This window comes from Fukomys damarensis, unplaced genomic scaffold, assembly GCF_012274545.1.
Source record: "Fukomys damarensis isolate Sample0158 unplaced genomic scaffold, DMR_v1.0_HiC HiC_scaffold_26, whole genome shotgun sequence".
In the NCBI taxonomy this organism is placed as follows: Eukaryota; Metazoa; Chordata; class Mammalia; order Rodentia; family Bathyergidae; genus Fukomys; species Fukomys damarensis.
The window spans coordinates 27,555,927-27,579,420 of NW_022900938.1; the positions used below are offsets into that span (position 1 = coordinate 27,555,927).

The window sequence follows — 23,494 nt, forward strand, 5'->3', positions numbered from 1 at the left end:
ATATATATATATAGACAGTAAATACTTAAAGGACAATAAAATCAAGGGCTCCCAATAGAGTTAGAATGTACAAGATCCCTATAATGAATGTAACTGGACTGTATACCTAAAATGTACCAATAAACTCAATGAAGTAAAAAAAAAGGTTAGAAAGTCTACTGAGTTCTGAAAACCTATTTGGAAAGTAAAGTTTTTCTTAGCAGTTACCATTCCTGCTTCAAGAGCATCAATCCCATTTGCTTTGGAAATTTCTTCATTTCTTTTCACTGCCTGACTGCTGTGGATTACCTCCTGAAAATAAGCAAACAAACAAACATATAAGCAATGCCTTAAATTTTAAAATTTCAATTGGTTTATTAATTTCAGTACCCAAAACTTCTGAAACAAAAATCTTCCACAATTTTTTTGGCTGCTGTAAAAAAAAAAAGACTTGTAACTTAGTTGTTTGAAACTGCATAGTCTTATTTTACACTTCTGTAGTTTAGAAATCCTGAATGGCTCTCACTGGATGCTGATTGGTGTCAGAAGGTTATGTGTTTTATTCTGAGGAGAATCCTTTCCCTTGCCTTTGGAAACCCTATGGTGCTCCGTTTCCTAGATTCGAGACCCCCTCCTTTTCTGATTGAGTCATTTTTCTACTGTCATTTTTCTGATTCCCTCTTCCATTTTAAATACCTTTGTGATTACAATGAAGCAATTCAGATAATCTAGGATTATATCCCAGTTATAAAATCAGTTTATTAGAAAATGTATTCCATCTACAATATTAATTTTGCTTTGTAAAATAATCTAACATATTCATAAATTCTGGGGACTAGGTTATAGATAATTTGGAGGTCATTATTCTTCCTAATCTCAGTAAGCAATAAATGTTAGTGATTCATTTTTTATCTAATATGAGAAAGATAAATCTCCAAAAATCCCATGTAAATTCTTAATCATAAAGAAAAATGTTTTCATAGTATGCATTTTCATATTTTAGAAAGATATCCTGGTCTTTAAATTGGCTATCCAATACGATGACACATCCAGAGTTGAATTAAACACACAGCACTAAGCTAGACAAAGTGGCACATTTCTATAATCTTGGCATTGTAGAAGTCTGAAGCAGGATTGCAAGTTTGGGCCATTTAGGAATTTAGTGAGATGACATTCTATCTCAGAAAAAAATCAATAGTACTGGGAGTGTGGCTTAGTGGTAAAGAACTACCTAGTAAGCAAGAACCTGGGTTCTATCGCTTGTACTGGAAATTTTATTTCTTTAAAAGATTAAAGGGCTGAGCATGTAGCTTAGTGTAAAGGACTTGGGTTCAATCCCTGGTATACCACATCCCCCCATACACACACATGCACTAAAAATAACCAATTCTGAATTACAAGTAGTGTCACTTCTTGGCCTTTTGGCTAAGATTGTGTGTAGTATGAATGATAGATATGCCGTATTAAATGTAACCCGTTATAAACAGGTCATGTCACGCTACTGCTATCTCCTTATCTTCATATATAGGATGCGCTGGTTAATCTTTGTCGACTTGGCTGGATAAAAAGGCTCCTGCAGAGGTGATTGGGTTGTGAGTCGATTGTGAGAGTCAACTCATTTATGAGTTCACAGTGAATGGGCTTTTTTAGGGAGGTAGGCCCAAGACAGAGGATGATGTAGTGGGGGTGTGGTCTTGCAGACTGTGTCTGGCTCCTCGGCCCTTCTTGGGCAAGTTTCCACTGCTCTCTGCTTCTGGTGCTGTGAAGTGAGCAGCTTCCTCTGTTAAGCTGTTCACCATGATGTGTCAGTCCTGGAACCAGCCCACTCTTGACTGAAACCTCTCAAACTGTGAGGTAAAATGTCCCTCTCTTCCCCTTCCCTCCCCTCCTCCCCCACTTTCTTGCCCATTTGCCCATCAGTTGGAAACTGGATAAAGAAGATGTGTTTTTTCTATAAAATGGAATATCACTCAGCCATAAAGAATGAGAAATTAGATTCATTCATAGGAAAATGGAAATATATTGAGGATATACTCCTAAGTGAAATAAATAAGTCATACATGTATAAATACTGAATAGTTTCTCTGGTGTGAAAAACTATAATAGTACATAAGATCCTAACGAGATAATTGATAATATGAAATAGGAAGAAAAGGGCTAAAGGAGTACGGAAAATGGGAAGGGTAGGGGAAAGGTAATAAGGGAAAGGAAAAAAATATGAGAAAATGATAAAATGGAAATAAAATGTTTGTAAATGGGGAGGGGAGGAGGTGGTAAAGGGAGGGCAGGGACAAGGCGAAAAAACGAGAACCAAGACCTGTCATGGAAAGGTACAAGATCTCAATAATGAATGTAACTGTACTGTATACCTAAAATGTACCAATATACTCAATGAGGAAAAAAAATGTTACAGTATCAGTTATTTCGCCCAAGCAAGAGAAAGCTTGGGGCTACTTTTGTGAAATTAGAAAGGTGATCCCATTAAATTGGAAAGTTGGAGGTCTTGTTACTTTTGTTTATCTAGCCCTGCTTTCCCTATAGAATATAACGCTGATATAAGTTTGAGATGGATTGAAATGACCAACCAGTTGGCAAACTGCTAAATATCTTATCAAAAAATAAGCATACATACAGCTTTTATAAGAACATATGTATTTGAAGTTAGAACTTCACTTGTACCTTTGTTTCTATGTGACTAATAAGTATCAGTTTTGAAATCAGATTTTAAAATGTGTTAGCAAAGAATAATAAAATGAAAATAGTATATCATCACTATTAATCAAATATTACTAAAGCTTTTTCTTTTACAATGTGTTAGCTTTAAACTATTAAATCTTAATGAAACCTGGAATAAGTATAAAATTAATTTATGAGATCTTGACTTGTATTTTTTGGTTCTAGATATATAGTTTACGATTCCCCCTACCCCCAGTATATTTGGCTTATTTATTAGTTACTTTCCCCTCGCTGGGACAAGATAACTGATAGCCACCATTTAAAGGAGGAGAGCTTTAATTTGGTTCATGGTTTCAGGGATTCAGTCCATGCTCAACTGGTTCCAAAGAGGAAACAACAAGATAGACGTGAATGGCTAGGAAAAGCTGCTTAGTTTATAGTGTTCCGGAAGCAGGGCGAGGGAACAATGCAAGAGAGAATTCGGCTAGGAACCATACATAGTACCCAAGATCACCTCTATGACCTATCTAGACGTGCCCAGGAGCACAGTTATTAATTACTACATGTTTCTTAATCCATTGAAGTTGACAGATCACATTTAGGGGGTTATAAAATTCAAGTTTAAAGGTCTGATTAACCAAGAAGTAATCATTTATTTAGATATACATAATGTAATCTGATTCTATTATACTTTTCTAGAAAGTAGAATTAAAAGAAAAAGGTGAAACAGTTCCTGAAAGTCAAAGGATTAAAGGCAAAATGTGGCCTTTCTTTTTAAAATTTAGGTTATATTTTACTGGATTAATTGAAGATAACTGAATTTTTTTCCTGCAAAAATGGTTTTCCAGTTCTAGATAATAATCTACACATATAGCAATGTTTGATAATATTATGGACATACAGTTTGTGCTAAAGAAAAGTTCACACAGTGAATTAATAAATGAATGAATGAATGAATGAATAAAATAAAACATTTCCATTAATAAATTAATTGTATTCAAACTTGTTTTTGCCAGGAGTATTCTAGGTGCATAAACACTTTACTTTCTCAAGAGAGAACATAAAATAATTAAACCATGTTTTTTCCTTAAAGGCCAAGGGATCAGAATTTTATGTAACAGCATCCTTGCATCATCAAGCTTAATTTAAAGCATAATAGCCTTGTGCTGGAGGGAACAATTATAATCACTGAAAATTGTGGATAGAAAAAAATGCATGGATATAAATGACAACTCCACATCAATGATAAATCTCTCCATCAGTAGAGATAATGAGAATATTCTGTGACTTTCTTATGTACCAACTGAGAAATGGGAAGTGCCTATTGAAGTGACAGTGGTCTTTATCAAGGGGTATCATGATGATTTCTATTGACTCATGTCTGGCCTAAAAGCCTAGATGCTGCTTGTGACGAAGTGAAATATTTTATTTGAACTCTACGGTCATTTTTAATTTGGGGTTAGTTAAAATGGAAAAAAAAATCAATATTTTCTCCTGCTTGTGGAAGCAAAAGATCTAATAATACTGGTGATATATATGTGTATGTGTGTGTGTGTGTGTGTGTGTACACACACACACACACACACACACACACAGTATAGATACATATCACAGTGCTTGTGTGTGTGTGTGTGTGTGTGTACACACACACACACACACACACACACACAGTATAGTTACATTTATCACTGGGATCTTGTACCTTTACATGACAGATCTTGGTTCTCATTTTTCCCCATACCCCTGCCCTCCCTTCACCCCCTCCATCCTTCCCTATTTACAAAGACTTTGTTTCCACTTTTTCCTTTTCTCATATTTTTTCTTTTCCGTTATTACCTTTTCCTTATCCTTCCCACTTCCTCTAAACCTTTAGCCCTTTTCTTCTTATTTCACATTATCAATTATACAATTTGGATCTTATTTACACTTTTAGGTTTTCACACCAGAAAAACTATTCGGTATTTACACATGTGTGTCTTATTTATTTCATTTAAGATGTATTGGCCTCAATATGCATCCATTTTCCTATGAATGAGTCTAGTTTCTCATTCTTTATGGCTGAGTAGTACTCCATTTTTTAGAAAAAACTGCATTTTGAGACAAGGTCATGGTTAGTCTTTTCAGCTGGGACATATCCTTTCTAGGGTATGATTTCTTTCATTACCCAATATTTAACACCAAGTTGGCATTATTAAAAAAGAAAACTAATCTTTCTGGTACCCAGAGAAATTTGAGTTTCAAAACATGCTACCAGTTGTCATACGAAGAGAGTAGAGTTAGTGACATGAATCCTTCTGTTGAGGAAAACGAATTGCAAAATATTTGGAGTAGAAAAGTGTAAATAAGTGTTTTTGTGACATACATTTAAAATTTTCATTTTCTGCAGGAAACACTTTGTAGTGTGTGTATATCCACTGATGTAGAAACAATTTATGCCTATCATCTCTAAATATATTTTCTTGTCAGAGATGGCACAAAATAAGCAGTACAAGTATGCATACATTTTTTTTATAGTTGTTAGTTTCTACTTCAGCATTTATGTGCTATTACTAAATAGAACTGTAATTGCTACACTAGTTTGGTATGTCAGCATCAATGCATCAAATTTACTGCCCCCTGGTTGCTGTGACTTACATAAAATCTGTTTTAAAATAGTCCAGGATTTTGTTTCTACCATTTATTCTCATTCCCTTTTTGCAACTGGTTTAACTTGGATTTTAAATCTGACTTTCTTTCTTCTCCTGGAAGAAATATTGGTGTCTATAGAGAATAGAGTTGTGGAAAAGGATGGCTCATTGTAATGCTCAAGTAGACATCAAATTAAACAAATAAAATGTAATAAGGATTCTGGTCAGAACACAATACATAAATTTACATGAAATGACACACGAAATTAGTTCCTGAAAATTAAATTCAAATATGGACCAGGCTGCAAGAGACAAAATGCTTTTGTTCACAGGTGGATTAACCAGTATCCAGCTATGAGGGATTATTACTAACTCCTTCCTGTACTAGGAATACTGTAATCTTGGGCAAATTACTAAATCATACTTAGACTCAGTGTTTCATCTCATGAAGTGACCAAGACAGAAAAGATAATATGTGTGCTCTAACTTTGAAATCTAAATGAGAAAATGCAGCACAATTACCACACAATATTATGATGTTCTCATGGTTTACATCTATCTGATGTCAGGTCATTTATTAGCCATGCACATTATGAAACATCTATTGTGGACGTACAAATCTAAGGTTTTTCTAGTGCAGTAAATCACATTCTGCCTAACTGGCTTGTGATTGGTAGCATCCTAGAAATATTAATTTAAGTTTCTACTAGGAAAAATGCAAACTCATACTCATTTCAAAGCAATAAGTGAGTAAAATGAAAATAATTTTTACAAAACAATGATGACTCACTATTATTGTGATTCTTAGAAATATACCAAATAGTTAAAAATATATGAGGAAAGACTGGCAGAAATGTAGTCTCAGCAGAGTGGGAAAATTAGAAGCTCATGTTTGATGTCAGTAATTCAGCAATTTTACCCATTACTCACACTATTCTAATAAAACTAAAAGGTTATGATATACCAATGTCATTTGCCTTGTCAAACAGACATAAACAATACAAATAAATGCTCATCACCTTAGCAAAAATGTCAGTGAACTGAAGGTTTAAAAGAACAACCAGTTGTTTCTTTTAAATGATGGGTATAAAATTTGTGGATGGCACCCTGCACTGGTCTTGATTTACACATATTCACATTTGAAAAGTTTTGTTTTGTGTTTTCTTTATTTCACGTTAATGTACACTAGAAATTGCAATGCAAAATCTGATGCCCCTTTGTTTTGTACTTGGGGTTTGCACATTCACTGTATATATTTTATAGTGTGGCTCAAAACTTATTTTGTTTTTGAACTATCTCCTGATTTTTTCATGAGTTTCCTGCTTTTTTCCTGTTCCCGTGACTGTCAGCGTCAATGCACATCTCTGTGCTTTGCCTGTCACATTGTGCGGTCATCACTTCCTAGTAGGAGCCGCTCCTTTGACTGAACTCAGAATCCACTGCACTCAGTAGCTTCAAATCCACGTGTTTAGGTTCCCAGCACACAGAAGAAGCCTAATAAAATGTCAGGGAGTGAACGCACAGAAAAACCATCACTTCTTTCCCAACAGTGTGAAAATTATTTGATTTTTAAACTTGCCTTAAAAACTGAGATTTTAGATTTTTCCATGTAGCCCTGTGATTATTTTGTATTTTGACTGGCAAGTTTTGATCCTGCATATTTTCGCAATTGTTAGGTTCTGAAGCTTATGTGTATTATAATAATAATATGTCAATCAATCACTTTACAAAGTGCAGTCAAAAAGAGGCAGCTTGATACTAGCCCTAATGATCGGAATATCTGTGGAAAATTCAGGCAGTACAGTAACACTGTAAGCATCACCAGAAAGAGGAAGAAATCTGTACCAAAAAGCAATGAATATGCAAAGGCACAAAAAACACCCACGCAAAGATAGAGAAGCTTTCAAAATAGGAAGATATATTTCAAACAGTCTTTTTTTTTTTAAAGAAGATATTCATGGTACTAAGCAAACTAGTTTTATGTCTTTATGTCAGTGAATTGCTAGCAATCACTGAGTGATGAGTCTGACAAGATTTCAAGCCCCACATATAAGTACAAGTGGAATGCGCTGGGCAGAATTACCGTCATGTCAAAAACAAAAGTTGAGAGACTTATGAAGACAATGAAAACTAATGTTTTATTCCCATTTCAAATGCACACACACACACACACACACACACGCACGCACACATGCACAACATTAACGGTAAGGAAGAATTAAGGGACTTTTTGTGTGCATGTCTGTGTTTTTGAGAAAAGGTCTTGCTATGTAGTTCAGGCTGGCATTGAACTCAAGGAAATCATCCTGCCTCAACCTCCCAAGTGCTGGGATTGCAGTCGTATGCCACTATGCCTGGCTTAAGGCACTTTTAAATTCCAATTTTCAGTTTACTGCAAGTACTGTCTCAAGTTATAAGCATTTACTACCTGGATTGTTGGATTTTAAGAAAATAATGCAAAGCATAAAAAAAAATTGAGGTAGTTGCTTATTTCTTTAAGAACATGGCATGCTTAAATGTGAGTGACCTTAGATTCACCTAAGGATTTGTTTATTCAATCAACAGTTATCAAAGATCAGCTAGCTCTGCGGCATTATGATAAGCATGGTTACTATTATTTTAATGTTTCTGTAAATGTGTCTTCATCTACCTAACTCCATCCTTATGCAATATATAAAGTATGGACTTATTTTCTCAGTGATGTAAAAAGTCTCAGCTTGATATTCCCTTGGGACAAAAATTCTAAATATATATACACATCATGAATTAGGCAAGCTTGTTGCATAAATTTCTGTAATTAGGATTTGGTCATTTTAGCTAGGAAGATCAAATGGAATTTTAATAAAATGTACTTAGTAGAAAAGTAAAAATATTTGCCTTTCAAAAGGGGGAAATCTCACATAAGAAATGCTAGCTTTCACAGGTAGAAGAACCCTGTTCTCTTCTCCTCTAAAGCTATTATTTATAATGCCATATACCAGAGTCCCAAACAGCTGAAGATTCATAAAAGAGAACATGTAAAGGTTGCAGTCTCAATAGGGTCATCAAAAATATTAGTTTTACAAATAACGGTATCCGACAAACTAAAAAAAGCAGCTTACATAAAAGACACTCAATATTCAATAAGTAGAATTTTATATGGATGCATTCTAAAGATATATTTATACTGAATATTTCTATTCAATACTGACACACAGTACCTTAAAATCAAAGATGAACCAGGATATAAATAAGCCTAAATGTTTAACAAAAGAAGCTGAAACTTTAAGAGCAGTGAAATTACAGAAAAAGAAGTTAATATCTTTTGTAAAGTAACCCAAACCAAGTCAGAAAAATAGCATTTTATCCCTCACTTGGCAATAGCCAACTGATTTCTAAAGTATGCATTTACTATTTAATGGGATTTAAATATAGTACTCTGTACTTTAGAAATTTTTGTTTTTCCAGTGCCGAGGACTGAACTCAGGGCCTTTTGCTTGGGAGTAGGCAGGCACAGACTTAGCATGGGCTAAATCCCAAGTCCTTAGAACTTCTGATCCATTTAAGTAATCTTAAATTTAATCTGGACTATACCAGTAGTCCCCTAATTTATCTTCTTCCATCTAACCTTAATGTCCTCTATATCAATCTTATACAGTCAGAATAATGTTTCTTAAAGGCATATCCATTCATCTTACTCCCCTGTTTAAACATCTTGAATAGCTCTTGATCTTCTGTGAATACGGTAAAAATTCTTTAACATGGCATATAATTCCTTCTATTATCTGGCCTTTGCCTACATTTCCACCTTTGTGCCTCAATTATTCTTCACTCTATTCACAAATATATCATGCTATTTTACCTTCTGCACAAGTTGTCTTTTCCCTAAAATCTTACATTCTTTATGCATGAGAAATTATTTCATGTCTCAGCTGAAGTATTCTCTGCCCTAAGATGTCCTTCTGAACTATCTTTCATTTCAGTCTAAAGTTCATCACAACTTTCTTATTTCCCAGTGGGCCTCATTTATATTTCCTATTGTGGTTTCTGCCACACTGTACATGTAATTATTTGTCGTGTTTGTCTTTCTGATAGAATAAGCTCCTGCAGGGCAAAATAATGTCATATTCCTTATTGAATTTTTGTGCCTGGGATATAATGGGTACTTACTGATTATCAGATGAATGAAAATACAAATAAATGAAAGGGAGAGGTCTGGAGATAGCCTTCTGGGTTAATATCACATTTGCCCATTTTCCTTGGGAGAGTTACTTAGGTCTTCCATGTGTCTGGTTTTTGTTCATAAAAGAAAAAAATAGTCCCTGTCTCAGAAGGTTACTATGAGAAGAAATTAGTTAATATATGTGAAAAACTGGTTCTTCAGTGCTATATTAGTGTTTATTATCTTTGCTTGTTTATCCTAATAACTTAGGATTTAGTAGAAAACTAAAGACTCTCCTCCCCAAAAAAGATCAAGTGACTGTAGCAATGTTAAATGTGGACTTTACCAGAGGACTGCACTGCAAAGTTAAGTCTAGAAACCAAAGAGGTAGCAGTTCTCAATACCTAGATTCCTTGGTCCACCTGATAAGTAATAGAGATGGGAGGTTTAGCCACAGAGAGAAGAAAAAAGCAACCTGTACATATTACGATCTTTCCAAACCATTCTGGTCCCGGGGGCATGGAAATGTGCTCTGGAGGCGGCCAGAGAGTGAGTTTGTGAGCACCTGACCACTTCTTCGATATCCTTCTTCCTCTGCAGTCCCTGATCCACTACTACACAATGCACTGCCCACTCACTCCTCTCATAAAAGGCGCTGCTTTGTGGCTCTCATCCCGGCACTGAAGAATGTTAACACTCACAGACTATTTATCTTTAAATCAGTTCCAATCCCCAATTTTATGCATCGCAGTCTGACGGATTTAAACAGGAGAGAGGATTCGTTAAAGTGACACTGGGTGACAGGGATGCAGAGGGTCCTTAAAGATTCTTCAGGACACTAGGGATCAGGAATCGGCGGGGTTGTGTCCAGTAACAGTGGGGAAGAGAGTTGCAGAACCATCTGGGGAATTCACCCTGGCTGCTGCTCCTGGGCACCAGACACATTCACTGCCAGTGCCGCCAGTACTATGTCCTACTGTCTCTGCTTCCCAAACTGTTATTTATTGAAATTAGAAGCAGCTATTCTCTCGTCACCAGCCATCACCAAAATTGATTTCTGCCTTCTCATGTCACTCATTCCTTATGCAGAGTCTTGGATGGAGTTGTTTGGGCAGTGAAGTTTGCCTCAAAAGTCCAGATGCTAGGTAACAAGAAGTCTAGGAGACTGCATGTACATATTTGCAGCTTCTCCTCGTGATGAATGCTTTTACTTTGTTGGGTGGTGGAGCAGAAGGAGGTTCAGATTAAGAAAAAAGAATAAAGGCAAAAAGAAAAGCAAATAAGTTCCTCAGTACCATTGCTCAGAAAATGTTATTCATGAACACCAAGGTTTCCTTAATCAAAAGGAATATAGTTTAAAATGCACGAAATGCAATGTCACTCATTTTTGTTAATAAATAATGCAGTACACATCACTATTCAAGTCTGATTTGGGCTTATTTCTTGTTTTTTTTCTGTAACTTTTTTAGGACATGTAGGAAGATTCTGAGACAGCACAATTTGCCTGTGAAGAGAGTCATGAAAATTTCCCATTACTCAAATCTCCCTTTCTTTCACTCTCTCTCACAGACTTCATAATCACAAATCTTTTTCACAAGGAGGAATGACATTTTAAAATCTTATGTACAATTCAAACAAAAATGAAGAAAATAGATTTGAATCTGATCGAGTTATTGTCAGGTTATCTGTACAAACAAACCATATCAGGGAAAATGTTAATTATGACTAGAAATGAATTCATTTGAATGCTTGGGTTTTCTTTTAAATAAGGAAAAGATGGAGAAAACTAAAAGGTTAGTTCTGATAGCACTAATGAATTTATCTAAAAGAATTTGGGCGCTGGAAAGCAATTAGGGTAAAGATAGGAGAGTGTTAAGACGATGGCAGGAATTTAGCGTCAACTGAAATGAGAAATCTGGTAATCAGTTCATAACTAATTTCAGTCTTAGAATCCTCAATAATGAGTGATGGAGATTGGGGAAGCAAAGAAAGAGACAGAAACAGCCACTATTGATTGCACGTTGGTAGGATAAAGAAATATACAAGGCCTAGTACATTCAATGCCATCAATTTTCTTTAAGATTCTATTACTGCAGCTTTCTAAAAACTGATTACACTCAACGTAAGCAGTAAATGGGGTTTAAGGAGGGACACCAGGAGATCAAGAGACGGACAGAAGGGGGAGAGAAAGGGGCGAAAAAAGGAACTGAGATGTGTTATGTAACGCACCAACTCCACAAAAGGAATGCAAACGTTATGTTCTACAAATATGTACCGATAAAGAAGATGATCTGAAAAAAGAAGGAATGTTGTGTGAAATTCTATTCAGTCCCAAAGCAATACAATGATGGCAGTGCCACTAGACACCCATCAGCTAGATATTTTAAACCAATATCTGTAACACTTAAAAATCAGTAAGTTAAGTATTTCACACGAATTTTGTGATATACTTGAATGACAATGGTGTATGCTCTTACTGTCTTCATGCCTATATAGTAATGAAAGGCCTGTGTTAAGTGGGAAAGCAGGAAAACAACTTGGAGGGAAAATGGGAAACTTTTTTTGATCAAATAAAAAAGAAAGAAAGAAATATACTGAGATTTTGTTGTTTAATTTTTAGAATGATAACACAGAAATTTCAGAAAAGAAGCTCCTGAGCTGAACTCCAGCCTAAAGCCGTGACGTCACTGAAACTCTCAAAATCACTCTCAAATGTTTCTAAACATTATAATGTGTTGCATTTGCTGCATTGTATTACTGTAGGTGATACTTCACGGTCAAGAAATCAGTTGCAAATGCTATTGCAACATGTACTTATGCCTCTAGAGAGCACAAGTATTCATTTATCCAAGGATGAGGAAGATCAAAGGAGCTTGTGGTTTCCCCTGTTGATCCAGACCCAGGGGCTGGTGTACACCTACCCCGTTCAGCTGACGGGGTGGGAGATGAAGTGGCGCCTCCCATTCCTCACTCCTAAAGAGATGAACAACTCACTTCTTACTAAGTTTAGTAGATCACTTACAAAAGAGGTGTTGAGGCTAGTGTCTAGCTGCGCCCCCAAACCTCATGGAGTTCTTTTCAGAGGAGCTGAATCTGGAATGTGTGATGCTGGGATTAAGTGTGTGTGATTACCAAACCACTACATGTGAGTGATTGGTTTAGCACCGCCCAAGTACCAGCAGTCTAAGAAAAAAGAGGCAGAACGATGCTGTTAAGGTCTCTTTGTTGCTTTTGCTGCTTCTGCTACAATGAACTGTTGCCCCTCTGCCACTCTGCCTTGGAGCCAGCTGACTATGGACTAAAAACTGTACAAACTATAACCAAATAAACCTTTCCTCCTTTAACTATGGGTGTTGGGTAGTTTGTCTCACAAGGAGAGAAAAGTAACTATGAAAATAGGAATACAGAATGAGTTGTGAGAAGATGTAAACTTACTCTTGGCTCTGTGATGTGAAGATTTGTGAAGAAGCTGGAAAAAAAAAATGAAGAATTTCTAAAACTTTTCTCTCCAGCAGTGTAGTTCTAGGGACAGAATCTCTTAGTGGCACATCCTTTTCTCAGCCTTCTGCTTTTCCAATTTTTTAAAAATCATGATAATTTGTTTTTAATTTTACAAGTTATATTCTAGATGAACATCCAGAAGAATAGGCAAACTTGACTCAATCCAGTCATTTTCAAAGACCCATGACAATGGTTTTATTTAGAGAAATAGAGACCCAGAACCAGAAGGAACTAAAAATATCTTCTGATGTCTGAATTATTGAACATAAGTTTTCATAAAAGTAACTACATGGAACAATACATTTCTCAAAATTTTCTAAGTTCTGTAAGCATAATGATTCTATAAAATTAGTGGTTTCTTTTGTTAAATTTTCCTTTTTGTCTCACAAAATAAGCCTCTAAGAACTGAAAATTCTGTAACTTACCATTTAACTATAAAAATTTGAAAACAGTCAATTTTATTAGTATATTGGAAAACATAATGTGTAAACTTGAGAAGTATGTTCAAAGTAATTGTTACAAAAGATAATTCCTATTTTTAAATTAACATGAGCCTTCAGAGAGAAGGGACAATATAAATGTTTCAACTATTTCAACCTCTCCAAAATATTCCCTTCTTCTCATAACAGACACAGAATTTCATTATGTAAAAAATTTTGTATTTCACATCTTTATCAACATCAATTTCTTTCTGAGATCATCTGTTCAAGTATGGAGGAACTACTTTGCTGAGATCTTTTGCCTTTGGGGAAGGATTCGGGTGTTACTCCCTCTAAATCTTAGGTCTGTGATAAGCACACCTTCTCCTTTCCTAAGGCAATCTCAATTCATTTTACTTTAAAGAAATGAAGGATATAAATGTAAGTGGCCTTTTCTTCTCTAAATGAAATTGAAAATGCATTCTATAAGAACAAATAGGTCTATAGAAACAGCAGACCTACAATGCTATTAAGAAGATAAACTGTAGTAGTGGCACCCCTTTGGGGTGAACATTGTTCATACAACATCTATTTTGAAGATGAGTAAGGTAAACCGTAAAAAGGAAAGCAACAGAGTATTTGAAGCACTTGAATCTAAGCTTACAACTGTCTTAGTTATTTGCATTTGTACCATTCCCTAAGATCTCTACTTTCTGATAAAAAGGACCTGGGAAATCTCCATATGTTAATGTTTCTAAATCTATTGAGGCTATCAGGAAAATAAATTCACTTAGTTTTTTTTTTTCTTCTCAAAACAGTAAAGCAACTGACACCAAATTGGTGCATTGTATTTCACAAAGATGAAATTTTCACAAAGACCCGGCCTTCCTTCTGTGGGTGCCCAGTGTGGATTAGGAATGTGTTTCCCTCTATCATGATGCACTAGAATGGCTTGTGAACCCTTCCATGTGCCAGCTGGAAAACGCTTAGACCAACAGGTTCTGAAGCAAAAAGTTGAATGAAAAATGACAAGGGGACCATGATTGAAACTTCATGGTGATGCTTCAGCAGACAGTTAGCAATTACCATCAACTTCATTTGGGGACAGCAGAGGTTGAGCGTTACAGTGTGTGGCTATAAAGTAATGTGATGGATGTTAGTGGATCTGAGCAGCCAGACTAATTATGTTTTATGAGCACACCTTATATCCCGGGGAAAGACTGAATACTGGTTAAGTTATGTGAAGAGCCAAGTGACTCTGAGCACCTTTACTATATTATTTAATAATATTTTCCCTTTTATAATTAAATAATGTTCTCTGTCTTCTACAAAGTTATGTTGTTGGTATATAAATATTACTAAGTTTATAGATGATGTAGTTTTATGAAAATAGAATTTTAATGAAAGACTACAACAATGAAAGTGAATCCTAGTTTTAATGGTGTATCTATCTAATAAAATAATTATTAATTTCTTTAGTTTACTTTTATTGTAATTGTATAGTTTATTTTTAATGTTTTAACAGATTTTTGATTTCTGGAATTGCAGTATTTATTTTTAATATTCTAACACATCATCTATATACACAAACTCACCATTTCATTATGGTCTACCATTAACAAAAATACTGCAATTAAAGCTGAAAACAAAAACAAAAACAAAAATACTAACTATGGTTGGGAGGGTCTCTTAATTGGTTGTTTGGCTGATTGATACTTACGATTTTCACCATGAATTCTTTAAATGCCTGCTTTCTGTTCATTCTCCGCAATCTCTTTTTTTATTCTTTGATGGTAGGAGGCATCTCAAGAGAAATTATCACATGAACAGAAAGGATCTATGGTCAGGAGAAGGACCAAGGAAGGTAGGCAGGATATTAGCTTCAGATCAGAAACTAAGAAGAAGGAGAGTGGACCATTCTGATATAACAAATCTTGACTCAGATTTCTCTGACGTATCCACTGCTGAGCAATAGAATTACCTGAAGAGCTATAAACTTCCATGCTCCCTGACCGTGCTCCAGAATAATTAAATCAGAACTACCTGAGCTGCCTGGGAAATTCCAGTGTACAAGTATAGGTGGACAAGAGCTTAAATGCCCAGAGCTCCCACTGAGCTTCCACGCCTCAGCCCACCAGGAAGAGTGACTTGATTCTAAATCCTTATACAGTCAGAGGAGAAGTAAGAAGTGATGATGTAAATAAGCTCAGCTCAGGTCCTGAGAGAAGTGGGAACTAGCAGATAGAAGACTCACTGAAAATCATCACCACTCTATCCCTGCAGCTCAGCCCGAGGCAGCCGGAACAGAGAATGTGGTAGGGCTTCATAAGGAGGGTTGTGCGCATTTCTAGACAGATTACTCTTACACAGACTAAGGGAACTAAAGAAGAAGCGATTGTTTGGGGGGCTTGAGAAATGCAAATTCTCATGTGGTTTGGGTTGTGTTTTTGCTTTCGTTTTTCGCATTGTTGGCACAGGCAGTTTTAACGCAGTTAATTTGCTTCACAACTTGAATGAGAAAAATTTTCACAGGATACAAGTTCTGTAAATTCAATTCCTATGAAAAATAGCATGGGATTCCAACATGACTTACAGAGTGCAGGAAGATGGGTGTGAGCAGGAAGAGGAGACACAAATAGGTTGCATAGCACGATGAAACTAGCTGCAATGTGGCCTGAACACAGCCAGCAATGAAACGGGCAGCTGTGGGCATGGCAGAGACACTTCTGAATGCAGGAGTAAAGAGAAAAGGAGTCTATAAATCCACAATGGGATCAGAGCTCCCATGGTTATTGCCTTCTATGTTGAAAGGAAAACTGAATTCCTACTAAAGAGCAAAGCCAGTTTGCTATATGGCACAGTCAGGAGCTATAGTGGTCAGTTAATAACTATGCATTATGCATGAAGTAGCTCCTGCTGATTTGGCCATATGTATATTATTGATGAAAATTAGTTGAGGCCATTGCGCTTTATTTAGTGAAATCTTGGGCTCCTGATTCTGAGTCATCTCGGCATTAAAAAGGTCATCTTTTGGGTTCATTTCATTACCAAAGTCCATTCAGGCACCAGCACTGAGAAAGAGCTGTAGGGTTTAAACTGATAAAAAGACTGACTTTGAAAGAGAAAACAGTGGAGGATTTCTTATTAGAGTTTTAATTTTTAACAGAGTAAGCCTGTTACATCTACTCTATCAATGAGCTTTATTTATATGCCTCCTGAGGATAGGGGTTGTGTTGTTTCTCTGACTCTAGGAAGACCAAGGTGGGACTCTGGTGCCATTACACTGCCAGTGGAAGGTTCAAGTTCATGCTCCAGCTGTCTGGAGCAAGAAAGGTTCACTCATCGGTATCAATTTAAAAGAAACAATTATCTGGCAACTATTGGCTTGCATCTTAGTATTCGTACATAATGGCCTCGTATATGGAACAAACACTTGCTATATTTTATTAAGATAATTGTAGAAACGTATCTGTCTTCATTGTTCCAACTGCACAAGGCATAAAATATCAGGAGATAGTTCCTTCCCCTTACACATTATTTTCTTTTCCTTCCATACATCAACTGAAATGTGCTGAGAAACCGCAATACACAGTACACTAGTTTCAGCACCAGTGGAAATGGAAAATGAACAACACCCCCAACACTTCCTATTTTGCTCATTTATTCAAGTTGTATAGATTTTTCTCTTTGCTTGATTCAATTTATACATTAATTATACTATTTTTTCTCAGAACATCTTGTCACTATACTATGAATAAAACAGTCTCCAGAAGCAAATGCTACACTATTCATTTGCTTCCACTTAAAGAAACAAACTTGGATTCCTCGTAGCATGATGAAAATGCAGTGTATCTGAGCAGATGACATTTTGTGTATATTCCTCTCCTTAGCCTTTGGAGGTGTCTAATTCATCTCAATTCTCAGAGATGAGGGTAAGCAGTCTTTCCTTAAAATATGATATTTTATTATATATTTGAAAAATATTCATTAGATGCACCAACTCCAGCAAAGCATATGTCCATAGCATATACATGTATGCTAATTTCTAACTATTTATAATAAACTGCAAAAATTATTTCTCAGAAATAAAAAAAGAACTTTTAAAAGTGTTAAGGTGTGAAGTCAGGAAAATGTAGTCTTTATTGGTCTTTTTACATAAAGCAAATATATAAAGTATTTACATGAATCATATTCTAATTCAAGACAAATTACCACTTGATCATGTCCTCTCTTGGCTTTACTGGCTAATCAGAACTGACTGACCAATTAATATATGTCAAACATTGTACTAAGAGTTTTTCATGAACTTTATTTTTTTTCCTTAAAATGACCTTGGTATTTTGTCCTCATTTTACAGAAGAGATTTGGTAGTCTTCTGGTTTGAATATCTGTTCCCTCCAAAGCGCATGTTAAAATTTAATTGCCATGATGACAGTATTGCGAGATGAGACTTTGAAGAAGATTTTAGGCTCCGCTCTCATAAGTGGGATATGATTTTGTCTTTTTTTTGTTCTCTCTCTCTCTCTCTCTCTCTCTCTTTCTCCCTCCCTCATATTCTTGCCTTCTGCCATGTTACGGTATGGCAAAAGACCCCAGCCAGATGCCGGAACCTTGATATTATACCTCTCAGTTTTCCAGAACTATGAGCCAATAAAATTATGATCATTATAAATTATAAACATATAAATTATAAATCACCTGGCTTGAGATATTTTCTTTTAGCAGCACAAAACAGTCTAAGATGAGTTGCCAGCTCAAAACATTTATAACCCAGGCTTTTGCATTCTGGAGCTTTTGGTTATTACTCCAGATTGTATCACTTTGAGTATAATTATTTTAAGTTATAATAGTCATTTTAAAATAGAGCTCATAATTAAAATATAATATGACACACTCTTGATAAAAACCTTGTATTTTGATAAAGACATAGTCATGTAGGAGCTGTTAATAGCAATTTGTGTGACCTTGAAAAATTACGTATGTGGTAAAAGCTAAAGGTTGGTTTAAATCACATATGAGAAATACTTTGCACTGTGGACATTTAGCTTATCAAAGTATATTTAGTCTGCTGGAAAATAATTATAGGTCACCTTTAAAGAGGCTAAAACACACAGATGTCAGATGATATCTATCACAAGCTGTCAAAAATGTTTTCTATCAACCTAAAATTGTCCAGAGAGTGTTCCGAATCCACATAATCTTTCACAGTACGAATGTTTACATTAGGATTTTTGCAGCAACACATGTAGGTAGAAAGATATACACTGTGACCCGTAACATCAGAGTTAGCAGAAAGTTGAAGGTCAGAAATGCTTTTGACCCTTGACATAGATTCAGTGCAGCGATTTCATATGAGAGCAATTACCGAAGGTCTGGCTGGCACTGATTACTTCCAAACTGTTTGGAGTTCCATCTGCTCTTTCCTACTTAAGCCATTTAAAAAGAGAAAAGTAAGCAAATTCAGAAAAGAAGAGGCTTCCAGGTCTTCACAATTAATAAGTAAAGGGTTCCATAGTACTTCATTAAAGTGGGGGAAAGGAAGTAAAGAGGACATTGACACAAAAAGATGAAAGTCAAGCCCTGACTGTAAGAATACAATGCGATCAAAGTCCTAGACTGCTTAAGGGTCTAAGGTTTCTTTGGAGAATAGTTTAAAAGTAGGTGGTGACAGATATACTTAGGAGTCACTGAATTGTACTCACAAAGTGGGTCAATTTTATGGTATGTAAATTATACATTAATAAATCTTTTTAAATCAGAAAAAAAGAAAGTCCTAGAAATACCAGAGATCATAGAATGGACACAAGAAAAAAATTGGGAGGGACAGTGAGAGTTTCATCTCCATAACACATTTATTTTAACATCTTCAAAACATTTTTTTCCAAAAGGGAGTCGTTTGCAGCGAGTGGACAAATATTTCCCTCAAAAGTGTTCCTTTGTATTCTAGTATTAAGGTCCTACTGATCATGACTGATATAGAATGCTGGGACCTCAATGCTAAGACAAAATGAAAACAACACTGAGATGATATTTCTATCTTAAATATCAACAGAAGTCATGCCAAGAGATTTACAGTCCCATAAAGAGAGTTGGGTACCATTCACATATATTGGAAGCAATAATGGTTATTTTGAGAAAGAAAGTCAAAGGAATGATGTTACAAACTATTAGGACTAACCAGCAGGAAAAAGCTGATCAAGATTTCCCACCTTATTCTTTAAAGCACCAGAATTCATCCACCATCTATCCTTCTTCCTCAGGGACCTAGAGTGGTTCCTCTTCCTCATTTTTATAAGGAGGCTACACAGGCCCACAGTGTTACTGCTAATTGTTAAACAGAACTGTAAAGCTCGGCAAGTTGGAATACATAAATGGCATATACTCCTATTTAAAATGTCTAGAGTTAATGTTCCTAAATGTCTAAATGAATGTTCATGTATTTTATAGCCCCCTTTCTTTTCTATTTCAGAACAGCTTTTTCACTAGACATAAAACATCCTGTTGCATCAGCAAACAGAAGGAGCTTTCAATCTCAGAGATAGCTTGATTTTCAAACGTTGTTTAGGGCAATTACTGATCTCCCAGACAAACTTTTACCAAATAGCTTATTACCTTCAAATGTCCAGTTACAATATATTGCAAAGAAACAAAGCACACTGGACATAATTATTATACCTAATGAAATTGTTATAAAATGTGACATTAAATGCTGTTAGACATCTAAAACAAATATTCTTTCTCTTAACTCAAACTTGACTTCGAAATTAATATATTTGGCCAGAGGAAGACTTAGCAGTGATAGATCTCAAGTACTTTCAATAAGACAACAAGCTGAAAGTACTGCTGCGGTCCACAGCATCTTATTAAGGAAAAATTCACCTGTCTACTGGCAAACATAACGTCCTCATCTTCTGTTGATAACATAGTTTTTAGAATGCATTTAGACAGCTTAAGAAGTTTAAGTGAATATCTGAGATATTACTTTTACACTTTCTTTTCTAAAGTGAAATTTGGCATTTATCTCAGATTTCTAATGAGTATAAAGTTTTCTTTAGAGAGTAGCAAATGACTTTTTCCCTACATTTCCCCACAAAGCTCTGTATGCAACGGGCTTTCACTAAATAGCAATTACTAATTGATTTATATGATTCTTTCATATTGTATTATAGTATAGTTTAGGCTTATTTGTTTCTCGGGGAAATATCAGGTATTACTTTTACGTCTGAATATAAAAAAGAGAAGTTTAGAGAAGTCCCACAATTCCAGAGTCACGCATTTTCATTCTCTTCATGCGCATTGGTATGTGACATTCTCAAAGTGGGGTCTACATTTTATAATAAGCTATATTTTCAAGGACTTACTAGTAGAGAGTTGTATATCTTTTCTTTTATTTCCTCTCAGTGGGTACTTCTTGCTGATAGCCGTATATTGGGGGTTTACACTTTACACTTTAGGTAAGCAAGGTGCAGGGGGCTAAGCAGGTCAGCACCTCCAGCCGCAGCAGTTTGTTCAAGGGCGGACACCCGAATTGTATGCGGAGCCTATGAGATGCTGGATGGCTCTGTGCTGGGAAAAGGGTGCAAGTCTTTCTCTGATCTCACCTCTATCTAGAGGAAATTTGGATGAGGATGGAGCCAACCCAAAGGAGGTGAGATTAAGGCGTAAAGATGTATGATCTAGGTGATGCTTTTAAAACAAAAGGTTGTTCAGTGCTTACAATGGTCTAGGCATTGCTTTAATCGCTATGAACACCAACCCATTCATTCCTCTAAACAAATCCGTGGGTTGGACGCTGCTGTAATCCTGCCTTTATAAGCAAGGGTAGCGAGGCACGGGGGGCACGGGGAAGTTGAGGAACTTACCTGATGTCACACAGTTAATAACTAAAGAAGCAGGACCTTGGACCCAAGCGATCTGACTCCAATATCTATGCCTCTACTGTCTGATCTAGTTTCTAATATCTGACTCTAATATCTATACATACCTAACGTCTATGCAAAGGGCATTTATTGCCAAAATTTCTGGTGAAAGAGTATTTGCTATGTCCGATTCCAGTATATTAATACTATTTCATGTGGTTTAAAAATTCCCCTTAAATTTAATAATTGCAGAGTCAGTCTGAGCTGGCTCTTGAAACAACACTCGAGTTTAAATACAACCTCTCTTCCACAAAATTGCTGTTCTGTGGATTTATAATGTTCCTTTTGGTTTAAGCCACTTTTCCTTAGTTTTCGGACATTTGCTACTTTAAAATCTTAACTGATACAAAATTGCCCAGATAATATGATACTTTTCCATAAATTGCTCTTTGTCATATTATATGAGGTGTGAGAGAAATATATGGTAAATGGTTAAATTAAAGTATTTATTACAATAAAAGACATAGTATGGTCCCCCTTGCCTCAAACACACTTATACCATCTCTCTTGCCACTTTTGGAAGCAATTCTAATAGTTATCTTTCATGAGTGTCTTTAGTTGTGCTATGGCAGCTGTCTTGATGGCCTGAATTCATTCACAACTTTTACTTTTCTTGGTCATTTTGACTTTGAGGAAGAGCCAGAAATCACACATACCAGATCCAATGAATAAAGTAGACCAGGACAGACTGATGTTTTATGAGCCTGTCTGTGCATTGGATGACTCTTAGCAGCTGTATTCACTGAGCTTTTTGCTCATAACTTGTTAGGACACTCACAGAAGAGAATTTCCAGAGTTGCTTCAGAAAGCAGCCAAAATTATGGGATAATTATGATCATGGTAGGAGGGTATTTTTTTGAATGGTTTTAATGGCAATATGTCTTTTCCTGTAATAAATGTTTAAAAATGTAAACATTCACCATATGTTTTGATCATACCACACATCTCCACAATACACTTCATGAGATAGGTAAAATACTTATCAGGTTCCCTACCTTACTAATGTGAAACTAAGGTTTGAAGGAATTTGAGATTTGGTCTATGCAGTATTGGGTACATAATCTGTCAGATCCAGCACAAAATGAAAAGGTGGGGTCTGTTGTTGAAACATTACTGAGAATTTGAAGATAAAGATACCACAGTGTTCATCTAAGTCAAAGTCCTTCTGAGCATGAGGATCCCTATGTAACTTTAAAAGTCATACCCGTAAAGGTCGCCCTGGGTCTGTGTCACTCAGCAGGTAAGTGGCAGAAATGGTGGCTGAACTCAGCTGTAAAGTTCCAAAGTCCAAACCACTCCCTTATATAGTAAAGTGTCCACAAAAACATTACTGATACTTCTATGTAGAAACTACTTAAATTATGACCGTAATTTTATTTTGTATTGTTTATCAATTTCAAGTATGCACATACATCTATAGTTATTTCAAAGACTCCTACATAACAACATTTAAACGAGATTATAGGTATGTTGAATTTCAATTTTTTATTCATATTGTGTTTCCTTGGGGAACATTAGGAAGAAGCATTGCCATAAATTTATTGAGCTAGCTGTTTTGCCATTTTTTACTTTTCAAAAAGAATGGAACAAGAAAACAAATTAGAGTTCACATATTAGTAAGAATGGAACAAGAAAACAAATTAGAGTTCACATATTAGATTTTTAATCTTTTTGCTTGAAGTCCTCACCTTTTTCCTTGCCACACGTAATGCCCAATAGTTTCATTTTAAAAAAGCAGGCGACTCTGTATGTCTTGTGAATTTTAAAAGATTAAGTACATTTTTATTTACCATATAAAATTTCATTTCCCAGTTACTTCCTTTCTCACAGAAAACATAGTCCTAAGTATATCAGTTTCCAGTGAAATTACAATTTTTCCAAGCATCAAGCTCTATCTGCTGCATTTTTATTACTTAGGTTCTCACATCCAAAAATCCTTAGCGTAAGGACCTGAGTTCGATCCCCGGTACCCCCCTAAAAAAATTCCTTGTATCTCATGAAAATATTTGGTGATATATGATAATGAAGTAATGAAAAGGAAAAAATTATATAACATTTAGCAGTTTTATTATGCAGTTTTATATAACATCTGGGTTCCAGTACTAAATTTTTAATGATTTTAAAGAAAACAAAAACTCCCACAATAATGATATTCACATTTAATCTGCGCAAAATGCTAAGCAAATAGTTTGCCATAAATTCTAACCTGGAAGCAAAGGCTCAATATAAACA

At 35.6% G+C, this 23,494-nt stretch overlaps 1 protein-coding gene across 1 annotated transcript in view; it reads right to left on the minus strand.

The window, feature by feature from the left end:
• The window catches only part of Xirp2 (xin actin binding repeat containing 2), a 78,018-nt gene that overhangs the window by 22,019 nt on the left and 32,505 nt on the right, over window positions 1-23,494 (minus strand). Inside the window, exon 4 of the mRNA XM_010606904.3 lies at window positions 208-291. Coding sequence (XP_010605206.1) covers window positions 208-291 — 84 coding nt within the window. The remainder of the gene's footprint in view (window positions 1-207; window positions 292-23,494) is intronic.